General features: G+C 46.1%; 1 protein-coding gene across 5 annotated transcripts in view; it reads left to right on the top strand.

Annotated features, from left to right (window-relative positions):
- Positions 1 to 18759, top strand: part of AMOTL1 (angiomotin like 1) — a 201053-nt gene that overhangs the window by 66838 nt on the left and 115456 nt on the right. For 2 of the 5 annotated variants that reach the window (XM_027979156.3, XM_027979154.3), the window contains exon 1: positions 11667 to 11891. The exons of 2 other annotated variants lie outside the window; for them this stretch is intronic. In XM_027979156.3, the coding sequence (XP_027834957.1) occupies positions 11843 to 11891 (49 nt within the window). In that variant the 5' untranslated portion in view covers positions 11667 to 11842. Of the gene's footprint in view, positions 1 to 11666; positions 11892 to 18759 lie in introns of those variants that run through there. One more of the 5 variants, XM_027979155.3, reaches the window with a different exon arrangement.

Genomic DNA, 18759 nt, shown 5'->3' with positions numbered 1-18759 from the left:
GTGTCTGACTCTTTTTTTGAGCCCATGGACTATAGCCCACCAGGCCTCTCTGTCCATGGGACTTTCCAGGCAAGAATAGTGGAGTGGGTTACCATTTCCTCCTCCAGGGGATCTTCTTGACCCAGGGTAGAACCCGAGTCTCTTATGTCTTCTGCACTGGCAGGCGGATTCTTTACCCCAGAGCCTCCAGAAAAGGCCACTCAAGTTAATATCACTCCATTAATCAGTACCCATTGGGTGTGCTTATTTAATTTTTTTATGTACCCAAAATGCCTAATCAAAAAATCCCTCACGTTTTTCCTGTTTTGTCTGTTAAGAGTCTCTGGAGATGTGTTTCCTAGTTGGGATGTGGGAGAGGCTCAAATCAAGATACCATCATTCATATTTCCTGGATCCACCAACCAAATGTTCTTAAACTCAAGACATGTCAAAAGGGACTTTCCAGGCGGTCCAGTGGTTAAGACACTGTGCTTCTGTTGCAGGGGGCACAGGTTTGCCCCTGATCAGGGAACTAAGATCCTGCATGCCACACAGCATGGCCAAAAGAAAAAAAAAAAATGTCAAGAAGAAGCTGTGTGTCTGGCACTGTCTGGCACATCAATAATTAAAAGTCCTCTAAAATGGCTATATTTTGAAAAAAATGGGTAACAGGTTAGCAATCATTGCTAATAATTATGGAGTTTTTGCTGCATGCTAAGAGCTGGCAGCTTTTCACGAAACTGACTCATGAATTTCTCACAACCCTTTGAGGCAAATACTGTTGTAATTACTACTTTCTCAAAAGAAGAAAACCTGATCTTTAGTCAGTTAATTTGGCCAGGCATGTAACTAATAAGTGACAGAAGGGAAGTTAAGCCCAGAACCGTCTCAGTCTTCAGCCTGAGTTTTAAAATACTTAACTGCACCCCACAGACTGAAAACCACTTCTGTTGGTTTAGAAAGAGATAATGTATGTAACATGCTTCCCCCTACCCAGTACGGGCTCAGTCGTGTGCGACTCTCTGCAACCCCTTGGACAGTAAGTAGTCCACCAGGCTCCTCTGTCCATAGGATTCTCCAGGCAAAAATACTGGGGTGGGTTGCCATTTCCTACTCCAGGGGATCTTTCCAACCCAGGGATCAAACCCTTGTCTCTGACATCTCCTGCGTTGTCAGGCAGATTCTTTACCATTAGCGCTACCTGGGAAGCCCTGTAACATACTTTGGGCATTGCATTTGTGGGGGCTTAATAGAGCTTATTCCGTCTCCTAAGGAAAGAGAAGAACTTAATAACAAGTTCAGGTCCCTAGCAGCCCTCAAGAGACAAAAGAAAGAAAGTGTTAGTCTCTCAGTCGTGTCCAAATCTTTGCTACCCCATGGACTGTAGCCCACCAGGCTCCTCTGTCCATTGGATTCTCCAGGCAAGAATACTGGAGGGGGTTGCCAGTCCCTTCTCTGGGGGATCTTTCCAACACAGAGATCGAACCTGGGTCTCCCACACTGTGTGCAGATTCTTTACCATCTGAGCCACTGGGGAAGCCCAGGTGACAACTGTCTGTATCCGTCACTGACTGCACGGGGTAGGCCCCAGAGTGCTTTGCAGTGGCGTGGTGGGTGTGGGGCCAGGGAAGCATCTCTCCTCTCCAGGGGAGCTTGGAGGAGGGGACATGTGCTTGGGAGGCTACAAAGTGTAGCGGCAAGATCAAGAGCTCTGCGCTGAAGAACAGGTTTGAAACCTGGCCCTGTCACTTTAGAGCCATGTGATCTTGGAAGATTCCCATAACCTGGCCCAGCCTCTTTCCCTCAGGTGTAAAACACAGGTAATGATGCCTCCCATGCAGTGTGTCATGTACCGATGAAACAAGGTAACACACGTAACGCACGACATCGCCTGGGACACAGGAGATGCTCCTCCGTACTTGCTTGCTCCAGAAAGAAAACTGAGTTTTGATCAATCTCCTCCTACAGTATCACTTACCTGCTCCCTCATTTAGGTTGGGATTCTAAGTGCATTGAAATGTAGGTCCTCAAATATTCTAAACCTGGGGTTCTCAAGGTGTGGTCCAGACCAGCAGCATCAGCAGCATCTGGGAGCTTGTTAGAAGTGCAATCCTTGGACCCTACTCTGACCAACAGAATCAGAAACTCCATGGTGGGGCACAGTAGTCTGTTTCAGCAAGCTCATCTGGTGACTTTCATGCAGCTAAAGTTTAAGAACCACTGCCCTGTAGGCACTGAGCATCCTGAGTCTTCCTCTGTTTTCAGCAGGACTCACTTGAAGGCTCTAGAGAGCCTGCACCTTTCATGTGGTTAGGTGACCAGTGTGGAGTTCATGTGCAGGTTTCCATCTTAAACTTTTTACAGTTCAGTTCGGTTCAGTCACTTTGCGACCCCATGGACTGCAGCACACCAGGCCTCCCTCTCCATCACCATCTCCTGGAGCTTACTCAAACTCATGTTCATCAAGTCCGTGATGCCATCCAACCATCTCATCTTCTGTCATCCCCTTCTTCTCCTGCCTTCAATCTTTCCCAGCATCAGGGTCTTTTAAAATGAGTCAGTTCTTCGCATCAGGTGGCCAAAGTATTGAAATTTCAGCTTCAGCATCAGTCCTTCCAATGAAAATTCAGGACTGATTTCCTTTAGGATGGACTGGTTGGATCCTGCAGTCCAAGGGACTCTCAAGAGTCTTTTCCAATACCACAGATCAAAAGCATCAGTTCTTCAGTGCTCAGCTTTCTTTATAGTCCAACTCTGACATCCATACATGACTACTGGAAAAACCATAGCTTTGACTAGATGGACTTTTGTTGGCAAAGTAACATCTCTGCTTTTTAATATGCTGTCTAGGTTGCTTATAACTTTTCTTCCAAGGAGCAAGCGTCTCTTAATTTCATGGCTGCAGTTACCATCTGCAGTGATTTTGGAGCCCGCAAAAATAAAGCCTGTTACTATTTCCACTGTTTCCCATCTATTTGTCATGAAGTGGTGGGACCGGATGCCATGATCTTCGTTTTCTGAATGTTGAGCTTTAAGCCAACTTTTTCACTCTCCTCTTTCACTTTCATCAAGAGGCTCTTTAGTTCTTCTTTGCTTTCTGCCATAAGGGTGGTTTCATCTGCATATGGTTATTGATATTTCTCCTGGCAATCTTGATTCCAGCTTGAGCTTCTTCCAGCCCAGCGTTTCTCATGATGTACTCTGCATATAAGTTAAATAAGCAGGGTGACATCAAACAGCCTTCACATACTCCTTTCCTGATTTGGAACCAGTCCATTGTTCCATGTCCAGTTCTAACTGTTGCTTCTTGACCTGCATACAGATTTCTCAAGAGGCGGGTCAGGTGGTCTGGTATTCCCATCTCTTGAAGAATTCTCCACAGTTTACTGTGATCCACACAGTCAAAGGCTATGGCATAGTCAATAAAGCAGAAGTTGATGTTTTTCTGAAATTCTCTTGCTTTTTCAATGATCCAGTGGATGTTGTCAATTTGATCTCTGGTTCCTCTGCCTTTTCTAAATCTAGCTTGAATATCTGGAAGTTCACGGTTCACATACTGTTGAAGCCTGGCTTGGAGAATTTTGAGCATTACTTTGCTAGCGTGTGAGATGAGCCAAATTGGTCATTTTCTGCTGTTCCTTTTCTCTCTTCCACTTAATTTGAAACTCATGTTGCTGGAGACTCATAAAGTATACATCCTAAAGTTAAAGTGTTAATCTCTCAGTTGTATCCAACTCTTTGCAACCCTATGGATTGTAGTCTGCCAGGCTCCTCCGTCCATGGAATTCTCCAGGCAAGAATACTGGAGTGGGTTGCCATTTCCATCTCCAGGGTGTGTTCCCAACCCAGGGACTGAACCAGGGTCTCCTGCATTGCAGGCAGATTCTCCACCATCTGAGCCACCAGGGAAGGATGATTGGAAAGGGACCATTCCCACAGGCTGGTAGCTATCTGCCTGCAGTGCGGGGGACCCCAGTTTGACTCCTGAGTTTGGAAGATCCCTTGGAGAAGGGATAGGCTATCCACTCCAGTATTCTTGAGCTTCTCTCATGGCTCAGCTGGTTAGGAATCTGCCTGCAATGCCGTAGACCTGAGTTTTAACCTGGGTTAGGAAGATCCCCTGGAAAAGGGAATGGCTACCCACTCCAGTATTCTGGCCTGTAGAATTCCATGGACTGTCCATGGGGTCGCAAAGAGTCGGACATGACTGAGTGGCTTTCACTTCCTAATGGAAAAGGAAATGGCAACCAATTTCAGTATTCTTGCCTGGGAAATCCCATGGACAGAGCCACCTGGCAGACTACAGCCCATGGGGTCGCAAAGATCTGGCATGACTGAACAACTTACACACGTAACCTTCCTAAGGAACTCATCCCGGGGTGCTCTGGCCTGGGTCCCTACAGGCACCCCTTGCTTTGCCTCCTTTAAGCTCCTTCTTGCTTTAACATCCCCGCTCAGGCTGTTTGCTCAACAGGACTGTTCTGCATCCTCTTCTTTGTCACCTTGGAGAAGCCTTCCTTTCCACTCCCTCTCAGTAGCTACCCTGTCCATCACTAATCTTTGTTATTGAACCCTGTTCCTTTTCTTCATCACAGGTAGACCCGTTTGTAGTTATAGATGTATATACATTGTAATGAGCAGGGCCTGTGGTAGGGTATCTGCACACCTAGTGGAGGGTGTGGCTTATTCAACGTAATTGATAATATTTTTTGAGTAAATGAATGGATAAATGAACCACTGCCGCTCTCACATGGTTCCGCCTCCTTTCAAACCCTGTTGTGCTTTCTGTTAATTCGTTCACGTAGTCTTTCTGTTTAGGACTTAATTTTTTTTCGAGTTATTTCTAATTTTTCCCCTCCTGACCTTGGACTTTCCTGAAGATTATGTTCTGCTTAGCATAATACTGGCTCTGTCACTGATGCACAATAAGTAATTTTTGATTTCTGGATGGATCATGTATAAGATGTGAATTTTAACTCCTCACCCCCACTGCTGGGAAAGATTGAAGGCAGGAGGAGAAGGGGGCAACAGAGAATGAGATGGTCTGATGGCATCAACGACTCAATGGGCATGAATCTGAGCAAACTCCAGGAGATAGTGAAGGACAGGGAAGCCTGGTGTGCTGCAGTTCACGGGGTCGCAAAAGGTCGGACATGACTGAGCAACTGAACAACCACAAAAACCCCCACTCTGAGATTATGCTGTAAAAGAATTTTTTTCTCTTGAATTGAACCATACGGAATGGCTGGAGTCCTTGGGAATGGTGAGAGCTTCCCCATTTCTTTGTCTTTGGCATTTAAGGTACAAGATGTACTGGAAGATGTTCTTGTCTTTAATACATATTCTAGAAAGAGAAGAACTAGATAGGCTGCATAGGCCGTGGAGGGGCCATTCTTCTCGCTGTTCTTTCTAGCTATGAACAGAGAGGACATGTTTTTGGAATAAAACACACCAGCATACTTTTCAGAATGGTAACTGTAAGCAATCATAAGTGTAAACATTCTGATCGAAGTTATCTCCAGTTATAACAGTCCTTGTTTTTAATAGTGATTGTCTGTTGCTGTTGTTTTAGAAACTCAGTATGATTCCAGGTTTTAGGAAAAAAAGACACTTTCTATACCATCTTTGGAAACAGAATAAAACCTAACTAGTTTTTTGTTCGTGAAGACAGAAAGAGAAAGAAATTGTCATAATATAACATAAACTGTAGAATGAACAAAAGTGAGGCTGGCTCATATTAGTAATGCAATTGGATTCACCCAACAACTCAATGGAATGATCAATATAGTTAGAAGCTTGGGAGCTTGTAAGCTGGGCAACATTAACTACTCAGCTAATTTAGACGATCTCAACCAGGGGCAGTTTTGCCCACAGGAGACATTTGGCAATGTCTGGAGCCAGTATTCCCTGGAGAAGGAAATGGCAACCCATTCCCTTATTCTTGCCTGGAAATCGCAGGGACAGAGGAGCCTGGTGGTCCGTTGGATCATAGAAGAAGCTAGAGAATTCTAGAAAAACATCTACTTCTGCTTCGTTGACCACACTTAAGCCTTTGGCTGTGTGGAGCACAACAAACTGTGGAAAATTCTTAAAAAGATGGGAATACCAGACCACCTGATCTGCCTCTTGAGAAATCTGCCTGCAGGTCAAGAAGCAACAGTTAGAACTAGGCATGAAACAATGGACTGATTCCAAATTGGGAAAGGAGTACCTCAAGGCTGTATACTGTCACCCTGCTTATTTAACTTATATGCAGAGTACATCATGCGAAATGCAGGGCTGGATGAAGCACAAGCTGGAATCAAAGTTTCCAGGAGAAATATCAATAACCAGATGACATTACCAGATACACAGATGACATTATCCTTATGGCAAAAAGTGAAGAGGAATTAAACAGTCTCCTGATGAAGGTGAAAGAAGAGTGTGAAAAAGCTGGATTAAAGCTCAACATTCAAAAATTGCCAAAGATCATGGCATCATAGTCTCATCACCTTATAGCAAATTGATGGGGACACAATGGAAACAGTGACAGACTTTATTTTCTTGGGCTCCAAAATCACTGCAGATGGTGACTGCAGCCATGAAATTAAAAGACGCTTGCTCCTTGGAAGAGAAGCTATGACAAGCCTTGACAGCATGTTACAAAGAAGACATATTACTTTGCCAACAAAGGTCCATCTGGTTAAAGCAATAGTTTGGATGGATGTGAGAGTTGGACCATAAAGAAAGCTGAGCACCAGAAAATTAATGCTTTTGAACTATGATGCTGAAGAAGACTTTTGAGAGTTAAACTTGGATGGCAAGGAGATCAAACCAGTCCATCCTAAAGGAAATCAACCTTAAATAGTCATTGGAAGGACTGATGCTGAAACTGAAGCTCCAGTACTTTGGCCACCTGATGTGAAGAGCTGACTCATTGGAAAAGACCCTGGTGCTGGAAAGATTGAGGGCAGGAGAAGAAGGGGACAACAGACGATGAGATGGTTGGATGGCATCACTAATTCAATGGAGATGAGTTTGAGCAAACTCCAGGAGATAGTGAAGGACAGGGAAGCCTATAGCGCTGCAGTCCATGGAGTCACAAAGAGTTGGACACGACTGAGCGACTGAACAATGACGAGACGTTATTAGTTGCCACGACGTGGAGTCGGAAGGTTGCTACTGGCATCACATGGGTAGAGGCAGGGATGCTGCTAAGCATCTAACAATGCAGAAGGCAGTCCTCATCACAAAAAACCTCAACCCCAAATGTCACATGTGCCAAGGTTGAGAAACCTTGAAACAACCATTCATCCAAAACAGTATGAGCTTTCAATATTCTGAAAGTTTCTGTAGTAAGAATAGCAAATAACAATGATTATCATTTAATAAATACCTGTGACATGCCAGGTGCTTTATATTCTGAGCTACTGAGTGTCTCAGTCAGGATCTTGGGTTTATTTGCAGCTAACGTCTCTCCTCTTCCTTATGAGCTTTCTAATGTCGGTGCATTTTCCCTGTACATGATCGTATCCACCCTCTGCTTTTGTGTTTTATATAGATCAGATTATGTGTTTAACGGGCTTCCCAGATGGTGCTACTGGTAAAGAACCTGCCTGCCAATGCAGGAGACATGAGAGACTCAGGTTCAATCCCTGGGTAGGGAAGATCCCCTGGAGTAGGGCCTGGCAACCCACTCCAGTGTTCTTGCCTGGAGGTTCCCCTGGACAGAGGAGCCTGGTGGACTACAGTCCATGGGGTCACAAAGAGTCAGACATGACTGAAGAGACTTAGCATACACGCACATGGGTTTAATGAGTATTAGGTAGTGTGCTCAGAGGAGAAAGCCATGAGGCAAGAAGAGACCAGTGTGTCACCATGGGTGTGAAGCTGAAACATCCAGACAAACCGGCCTCATATCCATCATTCACTCAATGAACCAAATGCCTGCGTAGGATGACAGCACAGAGCCTGGCCCTGCTTGTTTTATTGTTCAGTTGCTCAGTCGTGTCCGACTCTTTGCGACCCCAGGGACTGTGGCACGCCAGGCTTCCTTGTTCTTCACTGTCTCCTGGAGTTTGCTCAGACTCACGGCCATTGAGTCGGTGATGCCATCCAGCCATCTCATCCTCTGTCGTCCCCTTCTCATCCTGCCCTCAGTCTTTCCCAGCATCAGGGTCTTTTCTAATGAGTCAGCTCTTCACATCAGGTGGCCAAAGTACTGGAACTTCAGCTTCAGCATCAGTTCTTCCAATGAATGTTCAGGGCTGATTTCCTTTAGGACGGACTGGTTTGATCTTGCAGTCCTAGAAACTCTCAAAAGTCTTCTCCAGCACCACAGTTTGAAAGCAATGTAGGGTATGTAGATCCAAAACCACAGATGCTGACTCGTTAACTACCTTTCTGCCCGTAGAGCTGCATTCAGTTTTTAGTGTAAACATACCTTGTTTCTATTTGGTCCCAATCATAGTTGGAATCTGAAACCAAATATATGTAAAATGTTATTGATGACCTCTTACCGGTCAAATCCAAAGTGTTTTTCTCAGGTCTTAGCGCCTGAAAAATAGTCACATATATTTGATGTAGAAGACTATTCATTTTCTGTATTTGATATAGTGATTATTAATGGTTGAGAAAATTAAAATGTTTGGAGGGGAAAAATTTGCCTGCCAAATTAATCATCACTCGGGATCAATTTGAAAATTCTAGGTGTCGTCTGCTTGATTGGATCAGCAGATTCTTGAGCCCACATACTGTGCCTGTCACTTCTTCAGAAGCCTAAGAATCTGTAGTATTTGATAGCATCTTCTTAAAACCCCCTCTGTCTTGCTGCTGCTGCTGCTTCTAAGTCGCTTCAGTTGTGTCTGACTCTGGGCGACCCCATAGACGGCAGCCCACCAGGCTCCCCCGTCCCTGGGATTACGTGTCTTTAAACCTTCCTAGCTCTTCTACTGGACTTCCCTGGTGGCTCAGATGGTAAAGTGTCTGCCTACAACGTGGGAGACCCATGTTCTTCCCCAGCTCCTGCCTCTTCTGCCTCCTTCTTCCCTGAATTTTCTGTCATGGGCATTCTCCGAGTAAACTGATCTTCACAGTTTCATCTCTTTTTCTCTATAATTCTGTTCTTGACTTCTCAGCTAAGGCCCTTGTGCCTTATTTTATCTTGTTCAGAGGACAGGAAGCCCTTCAACATCTTTTTCAAACCAGTTTTCCTTCTCAGTTCTTCTTCTTCTTCCATCCTTGGTCCATCCTTTGGATTAACTCATTTATAAATCTTCCAAGAATGATCCATTCTTTCTATGACCCAGCCACAAAATCCGAGTTAACTTGATTACTTTGTTCTTTCTCCCAGGATAGCTGTCCAGTCAATAAAAAGAGATAAAATGTTGCTTCAAAGATTTGGTTATCTTCCCTTTATTTGTTATCTTCAAAGATTTGGTATCTCTCTTTTCTACCTCCTTTGCCCAACCTCACGTGTCATTGTTTTCTGCAGCTACTTCCCCGATGGGCTTCCTATCTCCAGGGCTATTGGAGTGTTGCTTGAAATAATAGCAAATGTGTGTTGAGCACTTATGTGCATTGTGCTATTTTATATTTACTACTTTATTCAGTTCCTACAACCACCTCGTGAGGTTTGATGCTATTTCCCTCATCTTGCAAAAGACGAAACTGAGATTTAGCAAACTTAGGTGACTTGCCCAAGTGTCCGCAGATAGAGTGGTGGAACTGTGACTCACCAATCCATCTAGGTTTCATTCCAGTGGATACTTTTAACTATTAAATTCTGCTGTCTCTCGGGATATAGTGATATAGAATCATGGGCAATTAATACATTTTAGTTTCCTTCCTACTTTTCCTCCTCTTTCTATACATCATTCTCCCTCAGCCTATGTTAGTCACTTAGTCATGACTGACTCTTTGTGACCCCATGGACTGTAGCCCATCAGGCTCCTCTGTCCATGGGATTCTCCAGGCAAGAGTGCTGGAGTGGGTTGCCAGTCCCTTCTCCAGAGGATCTTCTTGACCCAGAGATGGAACCCAGTCTCTTGCATTGCAGGCAGACTCTTTACCATCTCAACCACCAAGGAAGCTTGATTTGAAGAAGCCCCAGCCGATGCTAAATCCCTACAAATGCCAGTGGCTCTGAGCCCAAGAACCCTTCACGGCTCTCCTTTCTCCTGCGTGTAGCTCAGTCCTCTCAGTTTTTCCAAGTATCTTCAGTGCTTTCCTGCTTTGTGGTGGCATATTTTGTTATTTTAAATAAATAAATCCTTGAAGGGCTGGTTAGCTGCTGTTTCTTTTGTGTGTTATCAAGTACTACGGTATCAAACTCTAAATGTGATAGGTATTTGGTAAATAATTGTTATATATTATTGCACCTTGATGCTTTTGAACTGTGGTGTTGGAAAAGACTCTTGAGAGTCCCTTGGACTGCAAGGAGATCAAGCCAGTCAATCCTAAAGGAAATCAGTCCTGAATATTCATTGGAAGGACTGATACTGAAGCTGAATCTCCAATACTTTGGCCACCTGATGTGAAGAACTGGCTCACTGGAAAAGACCCTGATGCTGGGAAAGATAGAAGGTGGGAGGAAAAGGGGACAACAGAGGATGAGATGGTTGGATGGCATCACTGACTCGATGGACGTGAGTTTGAGCAAGCTCCGGGAGTTGGTGATGGACAGGGAAGCCTGGCGTGCTGCAGTCCATTGGGGTCACAAAGTGTCAGGACTTCGTGACTGAACAACAACAAATCTTGAGAGCAGAGGTTCCTGAACTATTAGGGATGTATTAGGAGAATAGACTGGAATCAGAAGGGCACACAACGCACTAGGATTGAGTGGAGAAGTAAAACTGCTGGTGGACTGGTTAGCTCATTGCCTCAGTCCAGGCAGGAATCCCTGAAAGAACCCTGGTCTAGAGAGGAGCACAGGGTGAGAGGTTTGGAATGCCCTGACTCTCCTCCGCTGAGCAGCAGAGCCAGCTCCTGGAAACTAGGGAGAATGTTACAAGATGTGGGTGAGTTTCGGGTCCCCAGATCAAGGCTCCAGAGATGCATTAATTGGATATGCAGGAGCGGTTGAGAAGTATTATACTCAATATTGCCTGACTTAAGACTTGAGACAGAATCAGCAACCTTTTCCCAGAGTTCCTTTCTTTGCCTCGACTCCTAGAGGGTGTATGACCACCGGTTGCAGGCTCTCGGGTTGTAGAATCTGTTTTGGCCCTTCTGCTTGTCAACGGAGCCCATCGCAGCGGTTGGTCGCCCAATCCCAGTGCGTGATAGAAGCCCTGGAGACCAGGGCAATGCAGAGAGAAAACTCTGGCCACTTTTCATCTGAAAATGCTTCTTAAGAAGAAGAAGAAAAAAAAAAGAATCCTATAGAGACCTCATCTGGACTTTGAGGGCAGATCGGGAGAACGATTTCGGCTGGAGTTGGCCTGGTGGGGAGGAAGAGAAAGTCGCAGGAAGGAGACCGAATCGAGAGAGGCCGTCGCCCTCCTCACTCCGGGGCGGACACTGGAGCTGGAGCCCTGGGCGGTGGCAGCAGGCGGTCTCCGGGGCCTGGGGAGGGGCGGCGAGCGGGTGCAGGCGGGCTCTAGGGCCCAGCGGCCGGGCGCCCGGCGGGGGTGGAGTGTAGGGTTACGCGGACCAGCCCGGACCACCCTCCCCGGGCGGCGGCGCGGGCGCGGGGCGCTCTAGGACCCAGAGGCGGCGCTGGGGTTTGGGGCTGGAGGGGAAGCCCCGGGCTGGTCTCCGCTTCCCGTGTGAATGGGGGCGATCGCCGGGCGCCGCTTCCGCAGGCTGCCCCCACGCCGTGCCCTGCTCGCTGCCTGGCGGCCGCCGTCCCCAGTCACGGAGCTGAGCTGGCCATGATCGCCTCATGTGGAGGGCAAAGTTGCGCCGGGGAACTTGTGAGTCTGCGGTGAGAGGTAACCAGTCCCCGGTCGGGGTGCAGGGAGGGGCGCCCCCGAGTCTCCAGCGCCGAGGACCCAGCCGATCGATGCTCTCCGCCCCCAGCCACTCCGGGCCGGGGGAGGCGGGTGGGGGAGAGCTCCTTTCCCGGGGGGCTCCGGGCTGAGGTCGGGCCCGGCTCCAGAGCGACTTGGGCAGCCTTTTTTCGGCCCCGGGGGCCGAGAGTGCCCGCCACCGGAATCTTGATCTCCCTTACCCAGATTACTTAAAAAAAAAAAAAAAAAATTAGAACTCCGTTTCCGCGCCACTCCGCAGGCCCCAGACTGGGAGTCGTTTGGCCGTCGCGGCCCGGGACCCGGGGTGCAGGGGCGCCCGAGCCGTGGGGCGGGCCTTTAACGGAGGGGCGCTGCCATATGGCCGCGCTCCGCGCGACCCGCCCACGCGCGGTCCCCGACGGCCGAGGGAACGGGTGGCCGGCGGTCGCTTCCCGGCGCGCGAGACAAAGGCGCGCACGCCCGCCCGCCCGACACGCGGGACCTTCCTACGGCCCCAAACTCTCGGCCCTGGCTGGTGGGGGCGGCGAAGGGACGCCCCAGCCTCGGTTCGCCTTCTCCGATTGCCCCTTCTTTGTTCTCCGCGGACAAGTTTCTTTGGCCGAAACTGGGGAGTTAGATCCCTTTCTCTCCCTTGCTGTTACTGTTGCTTCAAAAGCATCTGTTTTCGGGGTGGGAGAAACATTAAACTTTCCAAGGCACTGGCCTTTCTTGGAATGGGACTTCCGTGGCAGGAGGGAGACTGGCACTTTGGTTGATGACAGCTGGGCAGAGCCGGGCCCCCGCGCTGGGCCAGGGGCCGGACGTGCCCCGTGGGCAGCCGAGCTGGAGGACCGGGCGGCCGAACCGACGAGCTCCTGGCGCACACCCAGCTCCGGGGCCTCCGCCGCGGCGACCTTTCCAGGTTTCCCCCTTAGGAGCTCGGGCTGAGAACCTGGCTGGCGGCCCGCTGCTCCCGCTCCTCGCCACGCCCTGCCCTCTAGTATCTTGATTGATGGCTGTAGAGACTTTACATTTTGGTTCCAAGGGTTTTTGCATCTTTGACTTCGGTGTTGGTTTACTGTCCCCAGGTGGCACGTGCTTTGGAAAATGCCCGGCTGGTGTGTGGATCACCTGGACTGGGGCTTCTGTAGACGTGGTCCTGGTGATGGGCCGGCCTCGGAGACTTGGCTGTTGGGACAGAACACTTTTTGCTCTCGGTCCCTCAGTTCCTTTGCCCTGTCCTGGTGGACTGTGGACATGGTTGCCCGCTTCCTTCTTCCAAGGCGTGTTAGGAGGATCGAGTTTTTGTTCCATCCGTGGGTTGGGAAGATCCCCTGGAGAAGGAAATGGCAACCCACTCTAGTATTCTGGCCAGAAAAACCTCATAGGCAGAGGAGCTTGAGGGGCTACAGTCCAAAGGGTCGGAAGGAGTCACTGACTCGACAACTAAACACACACACACACACACACACACACACACACACCAGGCACTGGAGGTAGGGAATCAGGAGGGCCCTTTATGATCCCCAAAGATGCTTTGGACCACCCCCAAACAATAAGGGTACTTGCTATAAGCAAATACAACCAGAATAGAGGGCTTATTCATAGCTCCTATTCCAAAAAATGTCCTTCCTTTTCGGGAAGTGAAAAGTCTGGACTTGAAATGTTGAACAGTCATTCCTCTCTCTGCTTCCAGAACTGGCCAGTGTGTCCCTGCCAGACTGACTTAAGATTTCCCCTGACTGCCCACCTCTCCTGGACCCCGCAGCTCTCCTTGGATATCTAACCCATGGTAGGGATTGGAGTCTCTCTAGATTGCAAGTTCTTGAAGCATCTAGACCAGTGTGACATTTAACCCCCAGGACCGGGCTCAGATCATCATGGTGCATCTACTATAATGCTTTTTATGGAAGAAGTGTGGTCATAGTACTTCTCACATTTTGAGCTGTTCTGCAGGGGAGCAGAGGATTGGAAACCACTGATTTAAATAAAAAGGAGTAGGGCATAGAGGAGAAAGCTTTAGAGCCGCCAGCCTCTACTCCCTGGTGAGGTGTGGGTGGATGCTTAGTTTTTGGATGGATATACTTTGCTTTGTGAGATACATTTTTTCAAGATAAATGAAGAAACCCTTGTGAACTCTATCAGTAGGATAGGATGAGAAAAGGCGCTCTTAAAAAAAAAATTATTTTGATTTAGGTGGGGAGGCAGTCTTAGTTGTGGCACTGGGATATAGTTCCCTGACCAGGGATGTAACACAGGTCCCAGGTTTTGAGATCAGGGAGTCTTAGCCACTCTAGCACCAGGGAAGTCCTGAGAAGGTACTCTTAACTCCACTTCCCTCTCCCTTCTTTTTAAAATGTGCACAAGTCCTGGTGTTTTGCTTCTGTGCAGATGGTGGAGGCTGAAGAATACTAATGTACAGAAGGACATGTGGAGATCAAAGCACTTAAAAATGCATCTTTTCATGGAAACTAATGGAGGACTTTGAGTTTAAATGAAATTTTAAAGTACTGTCCTTAAGAAAAGCACAGGAATGCAGAAATGTGAATGATTTTATGGGAAGGCACTCTGCTGATTAAACTTGAGAGTGTCTGCCCTTGACTGGTTTGTCTGGAAGGCTTATGTGTAGAGTACTCTGCTTTTTTTTTTTGATGTCCACCCCTGTGGAGAAGTGTGGACCCAGCGCCTGGGGGAAACATGGCTGAACTAATTGAAATTAGATGGCAGTCTGGCTGGTGAGTTTTGTGGAAAAGTACAGCCCATGGGTACCAGTGCTGTGTTTCTTAGTAATTTGTGAAAATGCTTTGAAAATGATGAAGTATCGTGTGACATAAAGCTTTTCAAAGAAAAAATAATAATGAATGACTTAGGAAAGGAGGGGATTGCTAGTGAAAATTGTAAAAATCTGATTTTCCAGGCCAGTAAATGAAAAAGGAAGTAACTTTGTAAGACCTGTTAATAGTCCTGATAAGCAAAATTCTCACAAAGTAGCATTCTCCTATCCCGCCCCACCCCCCACAACCCCTCACCACTTCCAAGAATCTGTCTGCATTTTAAATGGATATGGTAGCTTAGATCAGTAAATTCTCTAGTGTTTTGAATAATTTTTCTCCTCCTAGTTTTTCACTAATTTTGGTAGGTTCTTATGTCCCAGAATTAACTAGGCAGTGGAATACTTGAAAAGCAAGGGATAGCTTGGAGGTCATGGAAGAGGACATATTTAATTATAAGTTTTGTTGGAAATAGTCTGGGGTTGTTGAGGTTTTTATTTGTTTGCTTAGCAATTTATTTTTTAAAATTTATTTTGTTGGTTTGTTTTGTCTCGGAAGGAAGGCAGAATTTAAATCTTGGCCATCGTGGGTAGATCCGCACAGGGCATTTTCTGAAAGAGAGCCTCGCCTGGGCTTGTGTGTTGGCACGACTTTCAGTTCTCTGACTTGTGGGCCCTTGGCCTCCATCCTTGTGAAACTTTAGGGTCTGTTCATGCCAGGCCGTTAGGACCAGACTCCTGGATTCCCAAAGTGGCTCACACATCAGGCGTCTTTCCTCCCTTTATTGGGGTATGGGGGAGTAGCTCCAACATATTAGGAAATGTATCCCCTTTATGCCTATGGAGAATTGAGTTTAACTTAAAAAAAAAAAAATCAAGCCAGTGGTCCTACTTTGTGTGTTTAAATCTGTATTTGGGACCTCACTGGCCAGTTGTGCAGCTATGTATACTTCTTTGTTTGTTTGTTTTAAGTGAAATTCCTGTAATTCCCTTGTTTAACTTTTAGTTTTGAAATGATTGTTGCTTTATGGGAAGTTGCAAAAATCGTAGAGAGGTCCCGTGTTCACTTCACCCAGTTTCCCCCAGTGGTAACATCTCACGTAACCAGAGCATGGCAGTGGAACCAGTAAATAAACGTTGGTACAATCGAAACCATATTCACACTTCACCAGTTTTACATGCGGACATTTTGTGTGTGTGTGTGTGTGGGGGGGGGGTGGCGTGTAGAATCGTTCGTCTGTGTGGATTTCTGTAGCTACTTCCACAGTCAAGATACGGAGCTGTTCTATCACCTCCGAGCTCTTTGCACCACGCCTTTGTAGTCACGCCTCCCTTAACCCCGCCCCATCTCTTAACCCTGGTGACTACTCAACCCCTTCGCCATCTGTAATTTTGAGAATGTTACATACATAGCTTTATGCGGTATGTGGTCTTTTGAGATTAGCGTTTTCACTCAGCTTAACACCCTTGAGATCCACCCAGACCGTTGCATCATCACTAGTTCATTCCTTTTTATTGCTGAGTAGTATTCTTTGGTGTTGTTATACCAGTTTGTTTAAGCATTTACCCACTAAAAGACACCTAGCTTGTTTTCAGTTTTTGGCTCTTACAGTTGAGGTTGCTGTGAACATACATGTACAGGTTTTGATGAGGACAGAGTTTTCATTTCTCTAAGACAAATGCCTTGGATTGCAATTGCTGGGTTTTGGATGGTAAGCATATGTTTAGTTTTTTCTTTTTTAAAGAAATCGTCAAACTTTTCCAGAGTGGCTGTACTATTTCACATTCCCACCAGCAATGTGTGAGAGGTGCAGTTTTTCTGCGTCCACACCACCATTTGTTTATTATTTTAGCGTCCCAGTAAATGTTCTAGTCTCATCATGGTTTTGATTTGCATTCTCTAATGGCTGATGGTGTTGGACCATCATGTGCTTATTTGTCATCTGTGTGATCTGTGTGTCCTTTATGGTGAAATGTCTGCTCCTGTCTTGCCGATGTTCTAAGTGTATTTTTTTTTTTTTTTTTTTGGCTATTGAGCTTTGAGAATTCTTCATGTAGTCCAGATATGACTTTGTCAGATATGTGGCTTGTGTATATATTTTTTTCCAACATGTATCCTGTCTTTTTGAACTTTTAACAGGATCATTTAGAGGACAAAATTTTTTAAAATTTTGCTAATATCCAATTTATTCTTTTTTTTTTTTTTTGCTTTTATGAACTGTGCTTTTGGTGTTACATCTAAGAACATTTTGCCCAAGTTAATTTCCCAAAGATTTTCTGTTTTTTTTTTTAAAGTCTCATATTTTACGTCTTCAAATTGCAGTTCCCTTATACAGTGCAGTCCTCTTAATAATGTGTATGTCTTGCTATCCGTGTTATCAACCATCTCTTAGGTGTCGATTGTGTATTTTAGTGCTCTGGAAGCCCACTGGTGAATCAGATATAGTTCCCACTCTCCCGAGCTCACTATTGGTGCAGTGGTGTGTGGACATTCCCAGGTGTTACTGTCGGAATAGAGAAGAGCGAGGCGTATGTGGGAACCCAGAGAAGAGAAGCCTCAGGGAGTTCCCGCTCTGATCTGGTGGTCAGGGAGGGCTTCCCTGGGCATGTTGCCTGAGCATGGTGAGAAGACAGTGGATTCTTGCCTTTGATCTAGTTTTTGAATATTTTACTGGCATGAATTCTTCAGTGTAAGTTACCCTGGTTCTTGAGCACGGGCTGAAGGACTCTGGGTAAGCCGAGTGGTTGAGGACTCTTTTGAATAGCACGTGGCATACTAGCCTTTAAAAGGAAGTACTTAAAACTGAATAACAGAGTATGAGTAAGGTTGAATAGATTTAAACTTAGAATATGTGTCAAAATGAAAAAAGCAGTAGTATTTTGGATTGTTTAGGTCAGATAGATCTGGTTTGCTTCTTGGCCCTGCCACCTCCTTGCTGTGTGATCTCAGTGAATGTGACCTGCGCAGCCTCACAGAGACAGTGGAGATAGTCATAGTGCTCACCTGGGGGAGGAGGGTGCAGGTGAAATGAAATGATGCATATATAGTACTTAGCACAGTGCTGGGCACATTCAATAAATGCCTATTATTATTTTAAAATAGCAGGAGATAAATGATTTTGTTTTGTATATTCTCATTTCTTTCTCTGAGAAACTGGAATACCAGCTCTTAATCATTGATGCTTAAAAAAAGCCATAGAACTTTGTCTTTTCACACTTGGGAACATGGTTGTATACTAAATACTATTCTAAAATTTATTTAAGTATAGTTGATTTACAATATTGTGTTAATTTATGCTGTACAGCAAAGTGATTTTTATATATATATTCTTTTTCATATTTTCTCCATGATGCCTTATTACAAGATATTAAACAGTTCCCTGCGCTATACAGTAAAACCTTGCTGTTTGCAAATATTTATTGAGATTAGAAGCTAGGATACTCTGTTCACAATCTAGTATTCTCTATAGAATATACCTTTCCCCTATTTCTAAACCAATTTCTTTTTTAGAATTTATATAAAAAAATTTTTTTTTGGCTGCACTCGTGGCTGAGCACACAGGCTTAGTTGTCCTGCAGCATGTAGTTAGCTCCCAGACCAGGGATGGAACTTGCATCCAGAATCTTATCCACTGGGCCAACAGGAAAGCTCCTTAACCAAGATTTCCTGGTAAAGAACAATTTCCTCTGTGCCCTGACCACAGGAGGTGTGTGCGGTCCCGAGCTAGTTCAGAGCTTGGTGGTGGTGTCACTAAGACACTAAGTCGTGTCTGACTTTTGTGACTGCATGGACTGAAGCCAGCCAGGCTGCTCTGTCCATGGGATTCTCCAGGCAAGAATACCAGAATGGGTCGCCATTTCCTTCTCCAGGGGATCTTCCCGACCTAGGGCTCAAACCTAGGTCTCCTGCATTGCAGGCAGATTCTCTACTGACTGGACTGAGTCCTTTATTACCCGAAGTACAGTACATCAGGGCTGATGTCACCAGGACGTGTCTCAAACTTCACTCCTGGCGGCTCCCTTTCCTTTCCCTTGATGACCAGGTTGTTTATTTCCCAGAGGAAATGGCCTGGGCTTCAG

Source organism: Ovis aries, chromosome 15, assembly GCF_016772045.2.
Source record: "Ovis aries strain OAR_USU_Benz2616 breed Rambouillet chromosome 15, ARS-UI_Ramb_v3.0, whole genome shotgun sequence".
Taxonomy (NCBI): Eukaryota; Metazoa; Chordata; class Mammalia; order Artiodactyla; family Bovidae; genus Ovis; species Ovis aries.
The sequence above is the reverse complement of the archived record's forward strand: the minus strand, read 5'-3'. Positions and strand labels throughout refer to the sequence as shown.